This window comes from Emys orbicularis, chromosome 8, assembly GCF_028017835.1.
Source record: "Emys orbicularis isolate rEmyOrb1 chromosome 8, rEmyOrb1.hap1, whole genome shotgun sequence".
Lineage (NCBI taxonomy): Eukaryota > Metazoa > Chordata > Testudines > Emydidae > Emys > Emys orbicularis.
The window spans coordinates 38,229,777-38,255,884 of record NC_088690.1 but is presented as its reverse complement, the minus strand read 5'-3'; the positions used below and the strand labels follow the sequence as shown (position 1 = coordinate 38,255,884).

At 41.9% G+C, this 26,108-nt stretch overlaps 1 protein-coding gene across 1 annotated transcript in view; it reads right to left on the bottom strand.

Moving 5' to 3' along the window:
* Nucleotides 1-1,206: 1,206 nt before the first annotated feature.
* SNX7 (sorting nexin 7) overlaps nucleotides 1,207-26,108 on the bottom strand; it is a 64,853-nt gene continuing 39,951 nt past the window's right edge. The window contains exons 8-9 of the mRNA XM_065409825.1: nucleotides 8,637-8,789; nucleotides 1,207-1,287 (exon numbers count right to left, since the gene is read on the bottom strand). Of these exons, the coding sequence (XP_065265897.1) occupies nucleotides 1,207-1,287; nucleotides 8,637-8,789 (234 nt within the window). The remainder of the gene's footprint in view (nucleotides 1,288-8,636; nucleotides 8,790-26,108) is intronic.

Here is a 26,108-nt window from a genome sequence, read left to right as displayed (position 1 = left end):
AGTAAAGTTGTTATGCAGGTTTATAAACTCATCAAGTTCACTACTTAGTAAGTTTCAAGTGGATCTGAATTCTTTAAATGTTGTATTAATTTAATAGAGCATCTGTTTAACTTTTCACATTACATGTTGATGTGAATTGCTCCTCTGTCCCACATAAAGCATTGTGGAATGCAATTGCGTTGTGTCAAGTACTATTTCATTGCCCTAAGATCTTATTTTTGGTGGACATCAGACAATATGTCTCAAATTAATTTGGAGTGTCAAATATCTTTTGACAAGCCATTCACACCTCGCTAGTTACTGCAAGGTCTACACAGATTTTAGTGTCAAGACAGCTCCGAAATACACTTGAAGTTCACATCTAGCTGGTATGGATTAAATTCTATATACACCAAAATCCCCAACGTATGCCTAAACCGCTCTTAATAACTAAATTCACTACTTTCACCTCTAGAAAGTCAGTCACCAGTTTTCTGAGGCCACCAGAAATCACGCCCCCCCCATCTATTTATCTATCTATCTATAATATATAAAAATAAAAGTATTTCTAAATCAAGTAGTTTTTGATGTACTGTCAACTTGGCTCAAAACTTCCATAAAAATTCTACATAAGATCATAATGGAAAATTTCAGGGAGACTGATCTACATTTCGTAGAGAATTAGGGATGGTCAAAACCAGACTTGTGATAAAAGTTAGCTACCACTTCACCATGGACGGACACCAGCATAATCAATTAAAAAAAAATAATGATCAACTACCTGAAAATTGTTATGTAGTTTTACGAAATGTGGGAAATTTATCTTACAAATAAAATTCAACAAAGCAAGCTAAAATGGAAAATTTAATTCTTAATGACTAGGAAAGAGGATTAAAGCCAATTTTGTATTAAACTTTTTATTAAAATTGAGCTTTTTTTTACATATTTAAAATATTTTTATCCAAATTACACAATATTTAAGAAAACAATTATAAGCAAGCACTTGCATAAAATGTGTAAAATCATTACTGAGTAATATATAGCAATATATACCATGATCCAAAAATGTAGGTCAGGACACTAGAATACCTGAGTTTTCAATAGGCTGGTTTTCCAGATGTCACTGATTCTTACAGTTTTATTTCATAATGTATCTGATCTCATATAAAGAGCACTTCTTTGGTTGGCAGAAACTGCACTGAAGAGGAAGATCAATTGGAAATATATTCAAGGCTTATCTTCAGAATCTTCTCCCAAGTGAAGATCCACTGTTTGAGATGTCAGGAAGGACTCCCAGGTAGCAAGGCACTTAAAGAAAACAGATACTTATGAATAAGGAATATGGATTTTTGGTAAAACTGGTAGCTAAGGAGAAAACAGGAAAAGACCTATATCTATCTACATCTATATCTACCACAAACTGCTTCTGTGAGGAGTTACAGTGAGTAATAAATATGGTTTCCTAGACAGATCAATGATATACTGTTAGCCAACATGCTGAGCTACAAATAAATATCACTCTTGGATAATGACAAGCGCACACTGCAAGCATCACAAGTGTACATATTAGCATAAGGGATGACACGGTAAGAAGTCTTCCATTAATTATGCTCTTCTTTAATCTCTCCCTTCACATACAGGCAAAGATATCTTCCAAATAGACTGCATCAAATTAAAAGGAATGCAACATCAACTGTCGGTTATAGTTCCTTAGCAATCTCTAAGGATTCATACTTGGAGATCTAATATCCTTTCTCAGTTAAATTAAATCAAATCCATTTGTTTCTAAACACTCAAAGTCACAGATTTTTCTGTGTACTAAGGAATAGAATCAAAGGGAGGAGGGAAAAATGTAGCTTTTCTAGGACAAACATATACCTCTCCTGATGGCAAAACATATTTTTAATTTTGCGAACAGTTTTTCATTTTAGGAACCAATATTATATATATTAGCATCAAACTACTTTGATAAATCCTTTTTGGCTCAAGTTGATTTGTATGAATGTCTGTAGCTCAGAACACAAAGTTGCTTGGCAAACCATTTGAAATTACAGGTGAATGTTAAGATGTCAGTTCACAGAGAAAACCTATGATTAATGATTGTTGTGTGCACCGTCAGTCAACCACCCAAAGCTTTCAAACTTTCCAAGTTTCTGTCACCTAGAGTGAGCCATTACAAAGGTGAAAACATTCAGTGCTGCCGCTATGTTGTGGTAGCTTTATCACTTTTGATGCTACAGGAAAACATGAAATTGTGCATGCTTTCATGAAATTTAGTTTTCTTACCCAAATATCTGTTAATACAGAAGTGTAACACACCTTAATTACTACTTCCTGTACACAATCTTTTCAAGAAGAATCTGCAAAACTGATATTAAATAAGTCTTCTGAACATCTATAGGGAAAAGCATTTATCATATTAAATACCGAACAGCATGCTCCATCTATTCAAGCTTAATATTAATTCCAATTGCTCTGAAAATGGCATTGTTCCTTGTGTGAAAAACTAAGCTATTTAAGCTACAGTAGTTTACTATACCTGAATAAAATAAAATACACAGCATTCATCATTGCTTAGCAGAAGTGAAAAGGTCGATAGGTGAAGTTACAGCTTTTGTCTTATCTGACATATTTATAGGAAAAACCTTCAAAATTTAGCCAAGAAATCTCTATTTATTAATAGTGATAGATGTGTCATTGTCACAAAAGCCCTGGATTCCATGATTTTCAGGGTTGTTTTTTTTCTTCTAAAGTGACCAAGTCTTGGTATTCCTGGATACCTGCAAGCAAGTAGGTGGGATGATGAAAAGGTCACAAGGAATCTCGACAGAAAATCCCAAAGGCCGGGACACAGGGAAGCACAGGAGGACAAAGCAGGGAGATGGATGAATGACAACACAAAGGACCAGGATCATGGATTCATGAAAAATGAAGGAAACCTGGTCCCAAAAGAATGACATTGTAAGATATAAAGGGTTAGTATCGAAATGCCCAAGAGAGCAACAAAAGAAAATATTTAGAAGTCTTATTCTGTATGGATCCTTGGTTACTACAGAACATGTCAGTGACTCTATGGTTTGTATTTATTCACAAGGTGGCTTAGATCATTCCTTGTGCTAGAGACCCCCAGTGTACAGAGTCCCTCTGACCCTTTTTTGATCATTCCCTGCTGACAAAGTCCCTTACTGATTCCCACTTTCTCTGCGGCAAGCAGTAACCCTGTATTTCCATTCTGGAGATAGGCACCTCAATTTCAAAGGAGGGAGGGGAATGAAACCGTTAGATAGGATTCATGTGAAGAGCTGCATTTCTTTGAATGACTAGATTGGGGAAAGGTTACTTTGAGATGGCGAAAGAGTGCTGAATACGAGGAGAGAAGCAGCAGAAACAGTGCTAAAGGGGAGCAGTTGGTGCCAGTTGATTTATGGGTGGAAATTAAGTTTGGTTTTGACATTCTGTGTAAAGTCCCTAATAAATGGAGTTGTTATAGATTCTCTCTCTCTCATGTACAATATCACAGCAGCTGAGAATATCTGAGATACTTGAGTTGGAGGCTTCCTCTTGGTGTAAAATGACCAGGGGGTGGCTACTTGCCAGGTGCTTTCCAATGATGATCCTAGATTCTGGGATTTGTTTCCCCACCGTGGTTCACCAGTGCCAAGACTGGCTTATCTTCATGGAATGTTGCAAGGCACATCTATTTTCCTAAACTTTTTCTGGGGATTGAGAGGGGTGCTCAGTCAGGATGTGTGCTGAATGCTATTTACTGAAGTCTTTTTTGATACTAGATCACTGCTTTTTGAATTGTTTTAGATTTTGTCCATGTGACTAAAGACTTCACAGTACATACATTTGAGTAACTTCAATAAAAAATAGCAGCGTTGGTTGGAAGATAAAAGTGACATCATATTACCACTGCAAACTGAGACAAAACAGATTTTTAAACTAATTCACACGACATTTGCTCATTTTTTTTACAGAACCAGTCCACTGAAGTCTTTTCAAGCAAAAATGTAAAGATCTTTTAGTTATGTATGTTGTTCAATTTTTAATTTATTCTCATTTATGTAACAAAAAATCATTTCCCAAAATATAGGAATTACTGTGGCTCATTTTGTTGTCAGACATAACTGTGGTGCTACAGTTGACAAGATTTATAATTAACTAACACAAAACTAGGTCTCTATGCCGTAGGCTCATGCTTTTTATACTGTGAAACATGAACTACATAAAATCACATTACTTTAAAAATATGTACTTTAACCATTCTTCTAGACTTATTTTATTTAGTTCTTCTGGTAGAGAGAAAAAGGAGATTCTAAATAAAGGATCATCAACAGGTTTCAACCAGGAAGAATTAGGAATGTTAATAGGAAATTTAATTTGTACTTATAAGGCTTGTCATTTTGAATGCAATTAGTCATAAAACTACTGTAGATCACAGCAAAAAGCTAAATATGCAAAAATGAAGCAACAAGATCTTAAGTAACGCTACTTTATTTAAAGCTAAAATTAATGTGTATTTCATTAGAGCACTGCTGAGTTATATATTTATATTGAATTATTTTTAGCAACAACACTGAAAAGGTCTCCATACTGCACAGTTGCATGTCTAATTCACGATAAAATATAAAAACAGAATGCACAATAATAATGGCAGGAGTAGCATGAAGTATTTAAAGATGCATAATTGTTTTCATTCCCATTCCCCCTATTTTCAGTGGCTAATGACATTCTTAAAAAAATCATTTTTGGGGGGTGATGTTTTCTAGGCTGAGTTTCTATTTCTTTTTATAGAGGATTGAGCATGTACAGTTCAGCAGTTCCTGAGCACAAAAAAGAGTGAGGGAGACAGAGGGGTAGGAAAAAGCCACTTCCTATTATAAACAAAAGAGCTTTGCTTTTAATTCCTATAGCTGAAATGACTGGAGGTTGGAAGGTGAAATCTGGCATCCAAATTGCCCTCTTACAGGAGAGTATCCTGTCTTCTGGAGGAAAACAGATTTTGATTTAACTAAGTTTGGAAAGTAAAAAAAAAAAAAAAAAATCACACACAAAGCATTTGTTAAGCTTATAAAGTGGAGCGCCTAAGGTAGGAGGTGAAACATGTGCATGTGCAGCTAACATAGCTATGCAAGGATATGACCAGCCAAATGTGTCAATATGAAGACATTCAGGGTGCACTACAAATCATTTTGCAAAGGTTTTTCCTAGGAAGAGAAGGTTGAATAAAGTTTTGGAGTTGGAGAGAAGTTACTTTGTTAGGTATGTGGCTTTTTTGGCCCATTTTTGTATGTGTTTGACTGTACAGCACACTGGGTTGTGGATAGAAACTTTTTTATAAATTTGAATCAATAAATAAGAGATTAGCACAGAAAATTACTTAAATTCTCCGAGAACAGCAAGCAGTGTTAGTACTGGTAAGGCTCTCACTATCCTATCAAAGATAAACTAGCTCTGCTTCTGACTAATCTGCAAAGGCTGAACAGGATTACAGTAGTTTGACACATGAAAAAAGTAAAATTAGAAGCTATCTTTTAAAAGAAAGGCTCATTCGTGCAGAAGGAAAAATATTTCTCTCAGTGCCAAAATTAATTAAATATCACTTGTCATTGTACATTATGAAAAGAATTCTACCTCCACTCAATGGAGTGTCCAACACACACTGGAAAACACAAGCTCTGGGACGTACAGTCATTTGGTTCCACAAAGCCTAAATTTTTCTGGCCTTCAGATTTTGTTGCAAAGCCCAGCCATTTTACTCAGGCTTTTCCAGAAGAAATGGGTTACCAAGGCTCTTTTTCTTTTGATGGCAGAAGAGAGTGGCAGTTTTGTTAATGTGTTTTTAATTTTGTTGGTACTAGAAGAGATTGTGAGAAAAAGCATGTGAGGAAAACAAATAGGAGTAATCGCAGTAGTTCTTTGAAGCCAGAATTCAGTACTTCCAGTTATCTGCTTTGCTTTCACTAAATTGTATCATGTGATCTTTGAATTTTAGATGTATTAATAACATAAAATAAAATGTTGTGTAGTGACTTTTTTTGTATCTTGTTTTATTTTACTAAATATATTTTTTTCCAGTATGGCTGTGAAGAACTTTTGTACAGAATGAGAAAATATTTAACTGACTCTTCAATCAGCCATAATCAGTTCTAAGCTATAGGTGACTTGCCCAGCTGTAAACTCCACCTTTTGGACACAAAAACAACTTTATGTTTCCAGTATTTTGCAACTGGTCTGCAATCTAATACATGATACCTAGTTGGCTCCTGTGCTCAAGTCAATGGAGATACATATGGGTGCGAGAAATCTGCCTGCATCACTCCAAATGCAGGATCAGGGCTCTGTCCACTGATCCCACCTATATAATTCCTTAAAAGAAAAACAGTGATTTGTTACAATTCAGGAATAAAACTACTGTAATAAAAGATTTTTTAAATATCTGTTATAGTTTCAATATCTCCATCAAATGGAGAAAAATCTCTCTACATTAGACCAGCCATTTTAGTGATGAAAATTTTTAAGTAGTTTACATTTTGTAATTACATATAATGATCTGAGTATTTCATTGCACCACACTTTTTCTTTAGCCAGGACAAACCGACACTCCACAACTAGTAACATCAAAAAAGTGCCAAATGTCAAAAGATTAAGCTCAGGCACTTCTGCTTTGCAACTATCAACATGCTTAAAGATTAAAAGAAAAGCAAGTTTTGCACTCTTCACTTCAATCATATACTAGACGCCTGTAAGGGTAATTTTATTGTTAAGTTCTTTGTTGGTTTCTGGCATTAGAAATACCCGGTTCTGACTTTCCTGTTTTTGATGAAAGAACTAGGTTCAATGTTTTGAGGACCTGGATGCTGATTGGATTTGGACTTGCTATAAATGTTGTATATAATCCCCACCCGCACCCCCATCCGTCTCTCTAAATATATTCTTTCAGGCATTATAATGAGGTAGAAAAGGGTACACAAACCATTTCAAAAAAAAATTTGCAGGTCACCAACAGTGGTGCATTCCTAGGACATCTTCACAGGAGAGGAAAAGTGGCTTACAGATTCCTGTATGCCCGAGATATCCACATGCTCCTCACTGCACCCAAACTTCTCAAACAAATCAAAAAATTTCTGTATAAAAAAAGCGTTGTAAGAAATTACCTAAAAACGCCCTAATTGTTCAGCTGTATCAGTTTGATAGTACTTGATACAGACAGTTTTGTAAAGGCCTCTGATATTTAAATTAAAGTCCTAACTAAACTAAGACCATTTCTTTTCATGTAGAGAGAATCCAGGGACTGTATCTGTGTCTCAATTTATCTATAAGTTAACAAGATATTCCTTCATGGTTAACATTTGTACATATTCTTGATGTAGTCAGAAGTCACTAGGTGACTGAAAAAGAAGAGGATACCAAAAAACTTTAATGTCTGATTTCAGCAAATACTTTGATCTTAATATATAACAGCAGATCGTCAATGTCCATGCCTCCCACGGACAATATGTTAATTACGTGGACCTGATTATCATGAGTTCTGTCTTTTCAATTACATTCCATTGCAATGATTTGTAAAATCAGGACACAGTCATCCATTCAGAGTAAGCCACAAAAAGCTCAGAAAAAGGAGATTGCAAAGTATCAAAATTGTATTAATAAAGGAAAAATTCTTTCTTTCCCAATTAACAAATAGTTTATTGGGCTGCAGTACATTTTTCAAAGTAAAGAGAAGCTTTCAAACAAAAAACAAACCAAAAAAAGATGAAAAAAGCACACTTAAATATCTAGCCTACCAGGATTCTTACAAAATGTGCACTGAGAACAATACCATTTTTGATCATGAAGAAGCTTCACAGAACACTCCGCAAACCTTGTCAAATGTTTTCTAGTTCTCCTTATAAATAATTATATACACTCTCTTTAATCAGAAAGTGTATATACTTGTCAAAGGGGGTCATAACAAAGACGATTAGAAACCATATTTGCTGATAAAAGTCTTGGAATGACACTGTTTGCTTTCTTTCTAGATTAAGGGAGACTTCAGTTATGTAAAGTACCAATGTAGTACATCATTATATAAAGAACACAGCTTTAGTAGACTTAATTTTTTTTTAAAGTATATAATGTATTCTCCCAGTAATTTCCCCAAAATTTTATCATTGCTATTTTGTGTTGATTTTGTTGCTTGTTTGCAATTTGAAGGATATAAGAGATCTTTCCTAGTTCATAAAGTACTGGGAATACAGTTAATTTGTAAAGATGAAAGAAAAAAAATTAGTTTTCTTTTATACAAAATCATTTACATGAGTGAGAGTTTTCAGGGAAGCATCCTCATGCAGCCCCAGTAAAAGGTTTTCCCAACTGAAACACTATAGCTCACACTGAACAGAAAAAAAATATATGTTCAAATTTTTGTGCTTAGTAAAACAAGACTGCCCTCTGTTGATGATGAACTTAGGATCAGCATGCTTGGGCTCAAGTAAAATCCATACCGTGTATACTGGCCAATTAAACACCAATTTGACAAAAATATTGAATTTGAACTTAACATGTTCAAATGAGGATACAGACAATTATTTTTAAAAACAATGCACTGACTTCCAAGAGGAATTGAAATAAATAAAAAGTTATAAAAATAAAACAAAAAAGGTGTGTTTTACCTGTTCATAATAGTGGATATTATTTTCGGCCACATTAAGAAATGCTGTTTTCATATCATGTTGCATGTTTTGTTTCCATCTATCCCAGTCAGCTTTCAGAGCATTATTGGCACATTCCACTTTATCTTCAAGATTTCCAATCTCTTCTGTAAGCTAAATAAAAATATTAAATAGTTAAAGTTATTTAGAGACAGTCATTATTTAAAATGTGCTTGAAACCTGGTGGTCATAGTATAGTAAGCTGAACAGAATACAAGACCATAGCATAATATTAAAATCAGGGTGAAGAAAGTCCTGTGCTTCGTTGTTAATCTTGGATTTTATACAAACCAAGTACCTCAATACAATTTCTAAACTACTACTATGACACAAAAAATCAAGACAAGAATTAAAGTGTTACCAAAAATAATCTTGTCAATTGCAAAGTTAGTCTTTGGTACCACATTATTTGCACTTAAGAACAGAAATGGATTTCCTCCCTGCCAAAAAATACAAAACCACACCCACCACTACACCTCTGCGGGATGCTGAATGCAATTATCCAAACTGGAATTTGGCCAGGCCATCTGAGAAAATTGTGCTGGGGTCTTTAATGTTATCGCACAGTTGTGATCTCTATTTTCTCTGGAAGGCAATTCAGAGGGAAGGCAATGTAACTTTTATGCAGGAACTTTCCACTTTCATGTATTGCACCTTACAATCTGACTGAGGAACTAATAAGTGCGGGAGAAAAAAAAATTAAAACAAAGGTCTTTGCTGCAGGCTAACTTTTCATTTCTGCAGAAGCCTTCTCAGGGAGCCTGGATCTGCAGCCTTCAGGCTGGTGAGCAGATAGTTTCTTCTAATTACTACTATAGATGCCAAAACTGAGTGTTGAGCCTGGTGAAATATGAGACATTTAATGGGATAAGGTCCTCTACCTAATGAGCCATCTAGCCCTTCCAATAACTGCTCTTACCTTTGTACCTATTGCAATTTCTGAATCAAGCATGATGAATCTGGCTGGCAGCAAATATGGTAACAGATAAATCTTCTACAGTCATGGAGCAAATTACTATTCTGGGATTGCACAATGACCATTGGTAATATACACTCTTTTCTGAAGTAAGGATTTTTTGTTGGTGGTGGTTTGTTTTGTTTAAGAGATTAGGTGCAAGTTCTTATCTTGATAGAATTTTTTTCTGCTGATTCTTCAATGAGTGAAGTGCCAAGAATGAGAAAACTGAACACAGTAACAGGAACTTACTGAAGAAAAACAAATATACAAGTTATCCCAGTAGACCCCAATAAGCCAATGTTCTATATTTAGCAGGAGCACAGATGAAGATCAGCTCTATAGTGGCTTAGCTGCAATTCTGCAAGATTGAAACTCAGCTGTGCTCTAAGGACCAGGGAAAGTCAGGCAGAAATATTGCCAATAATGCAGCTGGTAGTTTCAGCCAGTACTGGGGGAAACTCCACCTCCTTCTGTTCCCTTCATGAGGCAGACCCCATTTATCAGACATCCTGCGTCTCAAACATTCTGCCCTGTTCTCAGGTCAAGAGCTCCATTGGTGTAAAGTTGAATAATTCCCCTGAAGCTAAGAAGCTCAAAGGGCAAAAGCTCTTGTTAATCTGAACCTCCAAAAGTTTGCAATAACCATTGAGGCCTTTAGATAATTAGGGTTCAACTGTAATTTAACATGCACAGCATGTGTATGAATCAAAATTCAGACCACACCACAGAGTATGGAGAGCTTGAGGTGTGCACCCACTACTCTAAACAAGCCATGAAGGACACTGTAGAACCTCAGCAAGTGACCCTGTTTGAAACCCTCACAGACCAAGAGACTGCATCTGCCATCCTAAGACTCTGTGCTATGTCTGTGGGTGCAAGTAGCACATGAAAACCCCTTGCTGTAAGAAAAATACTGCCTCTGTAACCAAGCGGAGACAACCTGAATTAGTCAAGCAGCCCACTACCTGGAACATTTCCATTATACAAGACTATGTGGAAATTTCTCTTTGCTTCCCATATATTTTCAGCATGCACTTCACCAGTTCTTTATGATACAAATGGTTGGGCACATTATGAGGCTGCTACCATCAATGCTCTCATGATTTCGCCTCTTGCTTCAACCATCTCAAATAATCAGTAAAAACAAGATGATCTGTGAGGCAATGCCATAAAGAGAACATCTAGAGCTATTGTATCAATAGTCATGGACATGATTCTACAGACCAATCAATCCATCATTTTGCTGGGAATACAGCACACTCCCTATCATTATCTGGAATCTATCAAGTTCTGTCTCGGAGACCAGACCATCAAAACAGGTCCTTCTTCCTGATGGATAGGAGCCCCCCAGGACCAAACTGTAGAACATAAAGGTTGGTATGTGTATACAAGTATAATCCTCACCTTTCTGACCTCCAATCTCAACTCAAGAGTAGATCTACAGTGGGGCAAGCTATAGGAGTAGAACCATATCGCCACTCATAGCAGCCATAAACTCCTGGAAGGAACATCTTCTGAAAGGATATTGACATCACTAAGCCTTACCAGCCATTTCCCCTTGCACAGCACCTTTAATCACTTCCTTTCCCCATTCCAATATTTATACTTGAGATAAATGTACTTAATTAGATCCAGTCTCCTATGCTGGAGATTGGATCCTCCTCCCCAGGCTCCTCTTGGTTCATGACTCACTAAATACCCAGCCAACACCAATACATAAATAATAGTTCTATAGGACTGAACATCCACCCTGTTCAAATAATGAACAGCAGTAATTCTATACACCATCAGCAGCATGACATAAAACACAAGACCACAGTCAGTTAATAGCCTTGCTTCCAAAACTTCAATATGTGGTGAAGCTCAAGGAACCAAAATTACTCTCTTGGCCACACCCTGTATGATCTAATTGTGTTTTTCAAAAACACTAAAGCAGACTTCCTTAGAAATTAAAATGTAGGTAGAATGCCAAACCCCCTACACCCCTTTTTTTTCTCTCTTCAAAATACCACATATTTTTAATTGGTGGTTGCATTACGGGAAGACAGTTGAATGAACTGGGCACCATACATGAAAAATGAATTTTCTATCTCATAAATAGGCTGGGCAGAACTCAGTTAATTTTTTATTTGTTTGTAATTTCAAGAGATATCTATTTTTATTTTTAAGCATTTTTTATTTGTATCTATTTTAATTTTCTCAGTTATATGAAATTATGGGTTTTAAGCTTTTTTTTTATTTTTATCAGTCTGAATTTTCACAGTTGAAAGAGATGTCAGATAGTAACTGTTTAATGACAGCAGAAGCTGTATGTAGTGATCTCAAAACGTAAAGCCACAAAGCAGGGAATGCAGAGCTGCGGCTTCATCTCCAGTCCTAGGTGTAAGGGGACTGTTGCCCCCTTACTAACATTCAGTGGGGGTGTTTTGATTGGCTTGCTCCCAGTACTAAAAGGGGAAGGGTCGATGGCAAATCAGGAGCCTGAGACTGACAGTCCCCAGGAACAATGGGGAGAGGCCAATGCTCCAGATCAGCCTGATTGACAGGCTAATCAGAGGGTCAGGAGGCGAGGGAGGCCCCGTCCTCCGTGTGAGCTGGAATTGCCTGGGTCAGACTGAGTGGGGCCGAGCTAAGGAGAAAGCAGGGGCCCAAGCTGTGCTGGAGAGCAGAACCGTGCCAGATCCAGAGGGGCCAGAGGCGCAGCCACAAAGCCAGAGCACAGCCAGGAGAGAGCAGGGGCCTGAGCTAAGTTGCTGGGAGCAGAGCTGCAGCCCCAAAGCCAGAGCACAGCCAGGAGAGAGCAGGGGCCTGAGCTAAGTTGCTGGGAGCAGAGCTGCAGCCCCAAAGCCAGAGCACAGCCAGGAGAGAGCAGGGACCTGAGCTAAGTTGCTGGGAGCAGAGCTGCAGCCCCAAAGCAGAGTCACAAAAGCAGCCTGCAGAGCAGACCTGCCCTGGGAGGAGAGCTGCAGCAACCAGAGCCAGAGAGGCCAGAGAAGCAGCCCAGGGAGCTGGAGGCAGAGCAGCAGCAGCAGCCGTGCTGAGGCAGAGTGGAGCTGGAGCTGGGGCTGGAGCAGTCCGGAGCTGGGTGCGGTGAGCAGCTGGGGAGAGTGAGGGGGACCCTGGCAGTGGGCCCAGCGCAGGGAGATACCTCAGCCAAGAGGCCTTGCAGGCCAGACTTGGAGGGGGATCGTAACCCTGACAGGGCGGGGGCGACGCTGGGAAGAAGGGTCCTGCCACCTAGAGCCTGAGATCGTGTGGCCACCGCCAGAGCAAGTGTCCAACCCACAGCGTCTCTGCAGCACAGCCAGGGCCTGAGAAGGAGGCCCGGGACCTACAAGGAACAGACTGTGAACTGCCCTGACGTTCCAGAGACACTGCTTGTGATATTCCCTGCCTCAGAGCAGGGTGATGTGTTTCCTTTAACCTTTTCCATTTTTCTTTATTCTTTTTTTAAAAGTAATTGTTAATTAAATAACTTGTATTTGCTTTAAATTGTATAAAATGATCAGTGGGTCAGGGAGGTGCCCAGTGCAAAGAGAGTACCCCGGAGTGGGGACACCCTAGCCCCTGTCCTAGGTGACCACAGCAGGGTTGGGGGTCAAGCCCCCCAGGAATCCTGGGCCCAGCCTTGTCGGGGTTTACGAGGACTCTGCCAGACAGGAGAGTGGAAGGGGAGTCCTCAAGGGCAGGGAGGCCTCTGGGTAAAGGAAGTGGGAGCGAGGACTCGGATCCTTTCGTTAGCCCACTTCACCGGGGTAGTGCAGAAGCCAGGAAAGTTCCCCACAATAGCGGGACCATTCCCCCGCTTACATAATTGGCGTCACGAACAGGATCCTATCCACAGGGTCCATCCCATTGGTTTTCTGGTTAAGTTCTAGTAGCACGGTCCGGGCCTGGTTGAGCACCCTACCATGGCTGGAATTGAAGAACTACGAACCCAGTTTGCTGAACTTCAGCGCAGATTATCAGACCAAGCGGAGGCATTACAGCAAGCTAGAACTGAACAGAGAGAAGCCTTATCGCTGGCCAAGGCAGTAATAGACCAACAGACAGCAGAAGCTAAGAAACCCCCTACTATTTATGTCCCACGGGAGCGGAAGGTCACGGAGTTTGGTGGCTTCCCGACTAGACCAGGAGACATTACAGTAGAGGAGTGGGTCAAGTCTGTGAAGGCGGCTCTGCGTGTGCTAAGAGTACCTGAAGAAGATCATGTGGACTTCATAGAGGAGCACCTCAAGGGCCAGGCCAAGGCCACAGTAAAGTTCATGGCAGTGGCAGACAAGAAAGATGTGGAAAAGGTATTTGAACTCCTCCTAGAAGTGTATGGAGACAAGGTACCTATTGGAACCCGACTAAAGGAGTTCTTTGAGAGAAAGCAGGAGCCTGGTGAAACTGTCCGGGCATACGCATATGACCTCCTGGAGAGAATGAGCAAAGTGGAGCGGCGAGACCCTCAGCGAGTTCCAGACCCAGATACGGTTCTGAAAGAGCAGTTGGTGCTGGGGCTCCGTGACGACTCCCTACGACGTGAAATGAAAAGGAGGTTTAAAGAAGAGCCCAGTAAGAAGTTCCATGAACTCATGCAGGCTGCCATTATGTGGTCAGAAGAAGAGGAAGTTCCTGTGGCAGAGGCGGCCAAGCCTAACCCCCATACACGAAGTGGGGGCCTAGTGAATGCAGCTGCTGGGAAAAAGGCCCTGCCCCAAACAGAGCTAACATTGGAAAGCTTAAGTGAAGCTGTCCAAAAACTGGCGGTCCAACAGGGGGAGATGTTGAAAGTGATGACCGAGTTGATGAAAGAGAAAAATCCCATTAGTATGCCAAAGTATCCAAGGGCACCGGGATCCCGAAGAGCCCCACTGAAGGACGAGCTGGGAAGATACATTTGTTATACTTGCGAAAGGCCAGGACATACTAGCCGAGATTGTACACTGAGAAGGAGACTGGAGTCCCAGGCGCCTGAAATTCAAGAGGCACCGGGAGCAAGCAGCCAACCATCAGAAGGCCAAGTGGGGACTGAAGGGTTTCTTCGGCTGTCCCTAGGAAAAGGGCAGTGTGTCAGCAGCGAGAAAAAGGACCCTGATGATGTTAGTATATTCAGTGACTTCTGTGGCCGAGCTTTCGGGGACTGCTTGACAGTGGATATAACCATAGCAGGGGTGAGAACCCGCTGTTTGATAGACACTGGCTCAGAAGTCACCACTATTTCTGAATCATATTTCCGAAACTGCTTAAAAGAGAGAGATCTGACCATGCATAATACCCGATTTGTACAGCTAACGGCAGCTAATGGACTTGCCATCCCTGTGGTGGGGTGTCTTGAAGCTGATGTAGGGTACATGGGTCGAACAATCCCTGGGAAATGCATCTTTATCCTAAAGGACACAGCTTCAGGAAAGACTTTAATGGAGAACAGAGTACCGGGAATTCTCGGGATGAATATTATAAGAGAGCTGAAAGAATTACTGTTGGTAGGAGAAGGAACCCAGGAGATGAACCGTCACGGGCAGCCTAGGAAGGACGCTACACTGAAGCGGGTACTAGCCCAAGTGGAGAGACATGGACGTTTCCCGGGTCCAACGGGACAAATTGGCTATGTTAAGGTGGCAGGGAGACAGAAGGTGGTTATACCTCCCTGGAGTGAGAAGATTATTGATGGGCGCTGCCGGGTGCCAAGCGACTTTGACGGATACAGAGTGCTTGTTGAGCCAACACCTGGGGCCAGTCTCCCTAATGGGCTCCTGGTTGCAAATGTACTTGCTAATGCCAGCAAAGGAAAAGTGCCAGTCAGGCTGTTAAACTCAAGTAACAAGGCCATAAAGTTGTGCCCCCGAACCAGGGTGGCAGAGGTACACCGTCCTGAAGGAGTGGTACCCCCAATGGGGGTGGCCTTGGAAGAAGATGGGGATGAGCTGCGGGTGACAGAAGTAAAAAAAGGCAAACAGGTTATCACATCGCAAGCGGCACCTGATGGAGAGCTACCCATTCCAGTCCAAGTGGACCTCCAACAGCTAACCCCTATACAGGTTGGCCGTTTGCGGGCGCTACTGGAGAGACATCAAGAGGTCTTTTCCAGGGATGAGCGGGACTTTGGTTACACCACCACAGTGACACACCAAATAGCCACTGGAGATGCTGTCCCGATAAAACAGAGACACCGGCGGATCTCACCACGAGTGTTCCAGGAGGTAAAAAAACACATTCTGGACCTAGTGACTCAAGGTGTCCTTAAAGAAAGCCACAGTCCGTGGGCATCACCCGCAGTGATTGTAATAAAAAAAGATGGTGGGGTGCGATTTTGCTGTGACTACAGGAAACTGAATGAGGTAACGCACAAGGATGCCTACCCACTACCCCGGGTGGAAGAGTCACTGGATGCATTAGGAAGTGCAAGAGTGTTTTCAACCCTCGATTTAACTTCTGGTTATTTCCAGGTTGCAGTGGAAGAACGAGACCGGGAAAAGACAGCAGTGACGACTCCGTTTGGGCTGTTTGAATGGACACGTATGCCATTCGGCTTGTGTAATGCACCCGCTACGTTCCAGAGACTAATGGAGGGGGTGTTAGGAGACTATATCTTAGACATTTTGCTGATATACCTGGACGATGTTATTGTGTTTTCCAAGGATTTTGAGAGTCATATGGAAAAATTGGACTTGGTTTTCACACGATTGAAGGAACATGGATTGAAGCTGAAGCCGAGTAAGTGCTGCCTCCTACGTGAAAAAGTCAAATTCTTGGGCCATGTGATTTCAAAGGATGGAATCCAGGTAGATGAAGAGAAGACCAGGGCGCTGGAAAATTGGCCGGTCCCCAAGAATGCCAAGCAAGTGCGGCAGGCTCTAGGTTTCATGAGCTATTACAGACGATTTGTTCCAAAGTTCGCGCACATTGCTGCACCGCTATATGGACTAGTGGGCCAACCTGCCCAAAGGAAGGGAAGGGACCAATGTTTTGTGTGGGATGATGCCTGTCAGACAGCTTTTGACAAACTAAGACATCGGCTGATGTCACCACCTGTGCTTGCATATCCTGACTTTAGCCTGCCATTTATAGTGACAACGGACGGGAGCCTGCACGGCCTAGGTGCGGTGCTCAGCCAGAAGCAAGAGGGGGCCGAGCGTGTGATCGCATATGCGAGCCGAGGGCTGAGGAGGTCAGAAAGAAATGACAAAAACTACAGTGCTTTTAAACTAGAACTGTTGGCCTTGAAGTGGGCTATCACTGAAAAATTTAAGGATTATTTAGTGTACTCTAAATTCACGGTAATCTCAGACCACAATCCACTCCGATACCTCGCAACGGCTAATTTAGGTGCAATTGAACACCGCTGGGTGGCCCAACTCGCTGAGTTCACTTTTGAAGTACAGTATAAACCTGGAAGGCAGAACATCAATGCTGACACCCTGTCTAGATTGCCTCTGGAGGAGGAATCAGAAGAGGGCGAGGATCTGGAGAAAGACTTCCTAGTCATTCCTGCAGATGTCGTGCGTACGTGTTTGTGGCTAGAGAATCCAAAGCCCGAAGACGAAGTGACGGTAAAGGATGCAGTACAAAACCTGGTAAAAGGGGAGAGCGCAATAATCTCGGGGTACTCATGGGAGGAGATTCAAACTCTGCAACGAGAAGGTGATGTTGGACCTGTCTTAGTGGCAGTCATGAGCCGAACGAGGCCAGACCGGAGATTTGGGGCCAGATACCCCCAGTCTAAGAAGCTAGCCAGACAGTGGGAACGACTTAGATTACATCGTGGAGTGCTGTTCCGGGTAACATATCATCCCCGAGATGGTGAAGAAGTGTGGCAGTTAGTGGTGCCTGTGTCACTCCGCCGTCAAGTTTATGAAGCCAGGCATGATCATGGGGGGCATTTTGGAGACAGGAGCACTCTGGAGGTAATGAGGAGAAACTATTACTGGCCCACGATGGGTAGCGACGTGCAAGTGTGGATCCGTCAGTGCAAACGGTGTGCCTTAGCCAAGGATGTGTTTCCTCCCAACCGAGCCCCTTTGACCTGTACTAATGTGACTGCCCCAATGGAGGTCCTAGCGATGGATTACACACGGCTAGAGAGATCTTCAGAGGGGTATGAGAACATACTGGTTCTCACGGACATGTTCACCCGATTCACTGTTGCAGTTCCAACTAGAAACCAGACAGCGCGGACAACGGCTGAAGCCCTCATAAAACACTGGTTTGTGTACTATGGTTGTCCGGCACGGTTACACTCGGATCAGGGGAGGAATTTTGAATCAGAGGTGATATCTGAATTGTGTAAACTGTATGGCATAGCCAAAAGCCGAACAACACCCTATCACCCGCAAGGAAACGCTCAGTGCGAGAGATTTAACCGGACAATGCATGACATGCTAAGAACGCTCCCGCCAGAAAAGAAGCGAGCCTGGCAGGAACATCTCCCTGAGCTGGTGTTGGCCTATAACAGCCATGTCCATTCGTCGACAGGTTACGCTCCTTTTTATCTCATGTTTGGGAGGGATCCCAGGTTGCCATTGGATATTCTGGACAGAGAGGGCCCTGAGGAGGATGAGGTGACCAATTTGGATGACTGGGTCAAAGGTCACCATGACAGGCTGAAGATAGCCTGTGACGTTGCTTTCAATACAACTAAAGACACAGCCCGAAGTAGGAAAAGGACTTATGATCGCAAGTCCAGTGGGGCTCTCATCAGGCCTGGTGACCGTGTACTAGTTCGTAACCATAGACACCGGGGGCGTAATAAAATACAGGACAAATGGGAGTCAAATCCCCACATTGTAGTCGCTCACAACAATCCCGAGCTACCAGTTTACACCATCCGGCCTGAACGAGGGGGTCCTGAGAGAGTAGTACATAGGGACCAGTTGAAACATTGCACTCTTAGTCCAGATAGGGACCATAGGAGGGGTAGATCAGTACACCCCGAGGAGGCTGAAACCAATTGGGACATGGTTCTAGTCCCACAAACCGAATACAGAGGGGGACAAAGTGGGGCAAACCCAAACCCTAACGAGAATGGCCAGATCCTTCAAACTGACCCAGTATTACCTGAGGATAGGGAAATAGAAAATATGGGTAACGAACCACCAGTCTTAAGAAGGTCGCAGAGGGCTAATAAGGGTGTACTTCCTGTTAGACTTAGAGATAATTATGTTATTGGTTCTATGTAGTGTTTTAATGAATATTGTTATGTATGGTATTAAGAAGTAGATGTGGAATGTTAAATATGTTAAATGTTCTTTTGATAATTGTTAATGGGTTGTTGATATAAAATGATGTGGGTATATGTTGTTACTATGGGGCCCGGATGTACCGGTGTGAATATTGTGGATGTGGCAGTATTTTAGCAAGGGGGAATGTAAGGGGACTGTTGCCCCCTTACTAACATTCAGTGGGGGTGTTTTGATTGGCTTGCTCCCAGTACTAAAAGGGGAAGGGTCGATGGCAAATCAGGAGCCTGAGACTGACAGTCCCCAGGAACAATGGGGAGAGGCCAATGCTCCAGATCAGCCTGATTGACAGGCTAATCAGAGGGTCAGGAGGCGAGGGAGGCCCCGTCCTCCGTGTGAGCTGGAATTGCCTGGGTCAGACTGAGTGGGGCCGAGCTAAGGAGAAAGCAGGGGCCCAAGCTGTGCTGGAGAGCAGAACCGTGCCAGATCCAGAGGGGCCAGAGGCGCAGCCACAAAGCCAGAGCACAGCCAGGAGAGAGCAGGGGCCTGAGCTAAGTTGCTGGGAGCAGAGCTGCAGCCCCAAAGCCAGAGCACAGCCAGGAGAGAGCAGGGGCCTGAGCTAAGTTGCTGGGAGCAGAGCTGCAGCCCCAAAGCCAGAGCACAGCCAGGAGAGAGCAGGGACCTGAGCTAAGTTGCTGGGAGCAGAGCTGCAGCCCCAAAGCAGAGTCACAAAAGCAGCCTGCAGAGCAGACCTGCCCTGGGAGGAGAGCTGCAGCAACCAGAGCCAGAGAGGCCAGAGAAGCAGCCCAGGGAGCTGGAGGCAGAGCAGCAGCAGCAGCCGTGCTGAGGCAGAGTGGAGCTGGAGCTGGGGCTGGAGCAGTCCGGAGCTGGGTGCGGTGAGCAGCTGGGGAGAGTGAGGGGGACCCTGGCAGTGGGCCCAGCGCAGGGAGATACCTCAGCCAAGAGGCCTTGCAGGCCAGACTTGGAGGGGGATCGTAACCCTGACAGGGCGGGGGCGACGCTGGGAAGAAGGGTCCTGCCACCTAGAGCCTGAGATCGTGTGGCCACCGCCAGAGCAAGTGTCCAACCCACAGCGTCTCTGCAGCACAGCCAGGGCCTGAGAAGGAGGCCCGGGACCTACAAGGAACAGACTGTGAACTGCCCTGACGTTCCAGAGACACTGCTTGTGATATTCCCTGCCTCAGAGCAGGGTGATGTGTTTCCTTTAACCTTTTCCATTTTTCTTTATTCTTTTTTTAAAAGTAATTGTTAATTAAATAACTTGTATTTGCTTTAAATTGTATAAAATGATCAGTGGGTCAGGGAGGTGCCCAGTGCAAAGAGAGTACCCCGGAGTGGGGACACCCTAGCCCCTGTCCTAGGTGACCACAGCAGGGTTGGGGGTCAAGCCCCCCAGGAATCCTGGGCCCAGCCTTGTCGGGGTTTACGAGGACTCTGCCAGACAGGAGAGTGGAAGGGGAGTCCTCAAGGGCAGGGAGGCCTCTGGGTAAAGGAAGTGGGAGCGAGGACTCGGATCCTTTCGTTAGCCCACTTCACCGGGGTAGTGCAGAAGCCAGGAAAGTTCCCCACAATAGCGGGACCATTCCCCCGCTTACATAGGCATCACAGAACAGACCCATTGTCCAAACCCATTGTCCCACAGACATCAGCTGGAGTTTTGTTGGTGGAAGATAGAGGCTGTTTATCACACATTGTTCTGAGACATCCTGGTTTCACTGAGGCTGCACCGGGATTGGTGGCACAAATCAGCAAATCTTTAGTCTTTACAATCAGGATTGGTAATAAGAGTGTGCTGGGGGATGTTACTGTAGGATACAAAATAGGGTGCTGAGAGGCCACCCCACTACTGAGTGGCTCTGGCCCAGGGATGGCAGATGGCCCCCTGCACTCCCAAGCCAGTGAATGAGTGTGGCTGCGACCGCAGGGCAGCATGAGGATCCTTGTGTGGCCAAGGGGCCTGAGGTACCACATCCCTGTGGGAGGCTGCAGTAGTCCTGGCTGGGCAGAGCAGAGACCCCCAGCCACAGGGAGGCTAATCCACTGCTGAATGGTTCCAGCCCAGGGGTGGTGGATGGCCCCTGCAACTCCCAGCTGGTGAGTGAGTGAATGGGGCCGTGACAGTAGCGTTGCAAGGGGCTTCCTGCCCAGCCGAGGCCCCAGGATACCACATCCCTGCAGGCACTAGGTGTGTGTGTGTGGGGGGGGAACTGCACTCGCCAACTCTATTAATGAGCATTTTTTTCCATCAATTTGTGTGTGTCAGTTGAAAACATGGTTTACTGACAACTAACAATTTAAATAAAATCCTTCCAAAACTACTAGTTTTAGGTGCAGCAGCTTAGGCTGTCCTGGCTATCTGTGGCTGATGATATACCTTTACTTGTGTGGCACTTTCTAGGAATGCATGTTGAATATTCTTGCAGTAATGCATATGCAGTCTTCACTTCAAATAAAAGGCGTGTTCTTAAATCAAGTTTGCTAACTTGCATTAACTTAACAGCAGTGAAGACACAGAAATTCAACTTTTAACTCGGGTTAGTAGCTCAAGTTCAACCCCAGGCCACTACTAGGCTTTAACTTGAGCTGCTAACCCAAGTTAAAAGCAGAGTTGCCATATCTTCACTGGTATTTTAACCCGAGCCAGCTAAACACTGGCTAAGAACACACTCTTTTTTTGCAGTGAGGACCTACCCTTAGGGCTATATTCGGCCTCCAGATATGCAGCATACACATCTTCCAGTGAAGTCCATGGGAGAGTCGGAGCTGCAAGTGTGTCAAGGCCAGAATTTAGACCTTAAGGCAGTATGTTCCATTTGATCATTTTGACTACGAAGCTTAGAATCTATTTGAAACATACCAGAAAATAAACCAAGAACCACCACTCACTTTAGCAGACAAATTCTGAAGCCAAACAAGCCAGCCATGACAGTAGAAACCAGGGAATAAAGGCCTGGTCTCTAAACAGTAACATGCACATAGTATGGTACCGATCTACAAGATACTTTCTTCCTGTTATAATTTATCCTCACAATAAAACTTGGCTATGCACATATTTTGTTTTGCCAGCCTTACTGAAGCAAGTAGTTTGATAGCTTAAGTCTCTTACAGAGTGATCCCAGCAGAAAACCATAGAGTTAAACAGACATTGCATTATTCACCAAGAACTCATATTCCAGACTATGGCCAGGGGAGAAAGTTAGTTCACTGTACAAAGCAATGGTTACTCCCAACAACAAAGCCTTTATTTGAACTACAAGTTTCCACAGCAAAACCACTCAACACACTGAAGAATACATAATACACACTCAGCTAACCCAATTATAAACACACAATATAGCTTTCTTCTGACCCAACATTTCTCAACAAAAAAATCATTTATTTCATTCAAGAGTTGCATGAATTTCTATTTAGCTTTAAGGGTAGCATGTGAATTAGAGAAAATGGTTTATGTTGCATACTAATATTAAACCCTTCCAGCCTAGTATTAAAGTAAAATATACAGCCCAAATACAATAAAGGGAATGTCAGGGAGTTATAAAGCCTGTGGTACTAGTTCAAATCCAGACCTGAACAGTAGAACCACAAAGCTATCATTTAATGGTTATCTGATGGTCTAGGCTAAGTAAATTTCTGGTGTCAGTTCAGGCCAAACTAACACCTCACCAAGTAACAAGGTATACTAATTAGCACATTTGTTAGCAATTCCAGGAAAGAGGCCAGGAATTACATCGGTACGAAGACTGAGGTCATCTCTCCAGAACAAGGCTGTGTTACATTAGAGGGCATGATAGGGACAACTGCCAACATCTGTAAATTCTACAAATAAAACTAGGATTCTGGAGGACACCAAGTTCCCAACCGACAGCGGGGTTACATGCTCTCTCTTGTGAATTAGAGGTTTTTTAAAATAATGCAAGTCTTAAGATTTTAGGCCCTGGAAGCTAAACATATTTTTCAGACTGTTCCTAAAGCTCTGTTCTCCTACCAGAACAGAACACCCACTGAATCCTGTATTTTGTTGCAATGCAATGTTGCATCAATGTGTTTTTTCATCATGCAATGAAAAAATTCAAAACACCAGCATAGGTACATGTAGTGCAACTGAGCACAGGATGGGACACAGCCATATTATGCTATTCCTGTAGGGTTCCTCGTTCCCTCTGCTCAATCTTGTCCCAACAGGTTTAACATTTTTCTATCCCTACTTCCTCATCCGGTCAAGCGTGGTGGCACGCGCCTGTAATCCAAGCTATTGGGGAGGCTCAGGCTGGTGGATCACTTAGGGGTTCTGGGCTGCAGTACCCTATGCTGATCGGGTGTCCGGTGCCACTGACATTCTGGCCAGCGGATGGCTGAAGGACTGGCTAGAACAACACAAATGATGTGTTGTGATCGGCGCTCTCTCTGTGAGGGCTGATGGACCAGGTGATCAAGGTGACTTCCTCATCTAATGCCTCAATTCCACCTCTTACTGAAAGATGGAACTAAAACTGTTGTGGCTGGTAACTGCCTATTTGCCAGTGGAACACAGAAGCCAACTACATAACTAAATGAAATACTTCAGAACAAATCAGAGTTTTACCAGAAAGCCATACATTAAGGAATGAAAGATTAAAATGGTTAGAGTTCAGTTTGAATTAGTCAAGCCCTTTAAATTACACGAAAGCATTTGTATAGCTGAATCAAATACACAGTAATAAACTGAAGCAAATACAGACATTATACAACAAAGTAAAAAACTGAAGTGAGAGAATGATGGAACACTTAAAACAATTCACTTACCACAATTAAATTTAATTATAAAAAAGACTAATGTACTTCCTAAAAATGATTTTCTGCAAAGTTGAATTAAAAATGTAAAAATTACTGGTATATCTATAAAAAAATGAAAAGAGAAGAACAGGCATTTCAAGAGTTCTCTAAACATACATATAAGACCCCAAGCCTACCAATATTTATGCACTGAAGTAGTAAACCTAACAGGGGTACTCATGTACTCAAGGACCTGATCCTGAAAACACTTACACACATGCTTAACTTTACTCACAGAAGCCATCAATGAGACTCAGAATGAGATTGCTTAAACACATCCATAAAAATCAGGACTTTAAATAACAGACATAATGTATAGCTATGACACTCACTTTTTCCCCTCAGTGACTACTGCAAGAGATTTCTGGGGGTGAGGTGGAGGGTGAGAGGAGAGTACTATTTGTCATATTGCAAGATTAGAAAGAGGTGTGAGAGTATAAGATGAAATTCATAATTTATCAAATTAAAAACAAAACCTAATGCAAATACAAAGACAGCACAATAGATTTACAAAAACTAAACAAACCCAAATTATCAGTGCTAAAACTGCTAAAATTAGCGTTCCTACAGCAAGGTTCACAGGCACACTACACATATGAAACAATTTTCTCCCCCTTTTCATATGCACATGATTTATTATATTATTGTTTGTATATTTAACTATATGGCCACAAAATAAGACAGACATATCATGCATTTTAGGGAACACTGTATGAACCTTAGCTTTCACATGTCATGGGTGAAATCCTGAACCCATGACTTAATTTGAACTGTACGTCCTTAAATGTTGCATTCATAGTTTTGAGTCAACTTCCTTATTTAAAAAAAAAAAAAAAAAAAAAAAGGAAACCTCCCACAATATTGCCTGTGGCTAACATTAGCATTTAAATTGTCCCAAATAATTACCTCAGTGGAGCTGAATAAGGTAGAGGTATGTTCATGCCTTTGCCACTGCTATTTGGCTGAAGACAATATTTTGTAAAGCTATGTTTGGAAAACAGCAGCACAGGATCACGTTGTGATACCTGAATCTCTGTAGCAGAATGGCAGAAAATTAATACTTTTAAAATGAAAGCTTAGAATCTGCAAAATATTGTAAAATACAGCAAAAGTTAGAAGAGGCCCAATACTGAAGGAGCTCTGATTTCCCCCTTATTTCCCACCTCAAAACCAAGCATGCAGAGTTAACTACTAAATAACTTAAACTTGGGATAGGTGATGAATTGCTATGTTCTCTACAACCTACAATTCATTAATCACGAACTGACATATAAGGAAGTATACCAGAGCAATACCTTTTTTCTACCTTATGAAACTGATTTCAATATATTGTACCATGTTTGGCAACGTGTGGCACTAAAATCTAGTTTGTGAAGGAGGAATAATCCACTTGACAAAAGCATTGCAAGAGATGGGACTATCCCTCAAAAATAAATAAATAATGCAATGTTTCTGGTTTAAAAGATATTTTGAAGATGCTGAAGCAGTTGCTAAAGCAAAAGGGATGAGGACAAGATGAAGCTGGTCTAAACCAGTTACTGATTATCATGAAGATACCACAGAACCAATAAACAAATAAAAGGGGGGAGCTGGAATGCAAAAATCTGAATCTCACACATTACAGAGGAAAAGAAATTGGCAACAAAATCCAAATGGCTACTGTTGAAAGATATAAAAAGTTGAGCCTAGAAATCCTGTAGGGCCCAGCTACCTTTAGTATATTACCATAAATGGGAAACAAAACATTCTATGGTAACTCTGAATTCTAAGCTAAGGAACACAGAAAATGAACAGAAGTAGCCGCCAGAATATTTCTGCTTTAAAAGCATTGTCTTTTAAATGAGTTACCTTAAGGATTACATGCATTCTTAGCTTTAAAATGTATTCATTTATGGAAGTTTAATATGTTTAGCAACAGATAAAGAGATCTTTATTCTGTGTATTGAACGAAATATAGATGCTTGAAAATTAGGCCTTAGGAATCTAGAACATTTACTGGCTAATTAAAAAAATGCAATAAATACAATACTTTACCTGTAGTACTTTTAATAAACATGTTTACATAACACACTAAAATCAAATAGTATAAGACTCCATAACATAAGTGATAAAATTAAGAAGTTATGATTATTTCAGTGGAACTGGTCAAAAACATCTGATGCACTTCCTCAGCTGGCTTCGCAACATCACTGAGAGGTCTGTCATCTGACTTGATGCTTTCTAGCCTCTTTAGATTTCAGGCCATGTCTTTTTGGCATCAGCCCATCAGTGGGATATAAACCACAGAATACTGGCAGCAAGAGCTAATTCATTTGTTCCAACAAGATTTATAACTGATTTATTTTAGATTTATTTTCCAGATTTTTTTAAACAGTTATCTCACAATAAACCTTGTGTTAAATCCCACACTTAAACTGAATTCAGTTCTCTCTTGTATGAAAACACAGCCAGGGCAGCAATATTCTACACTATTGGCTT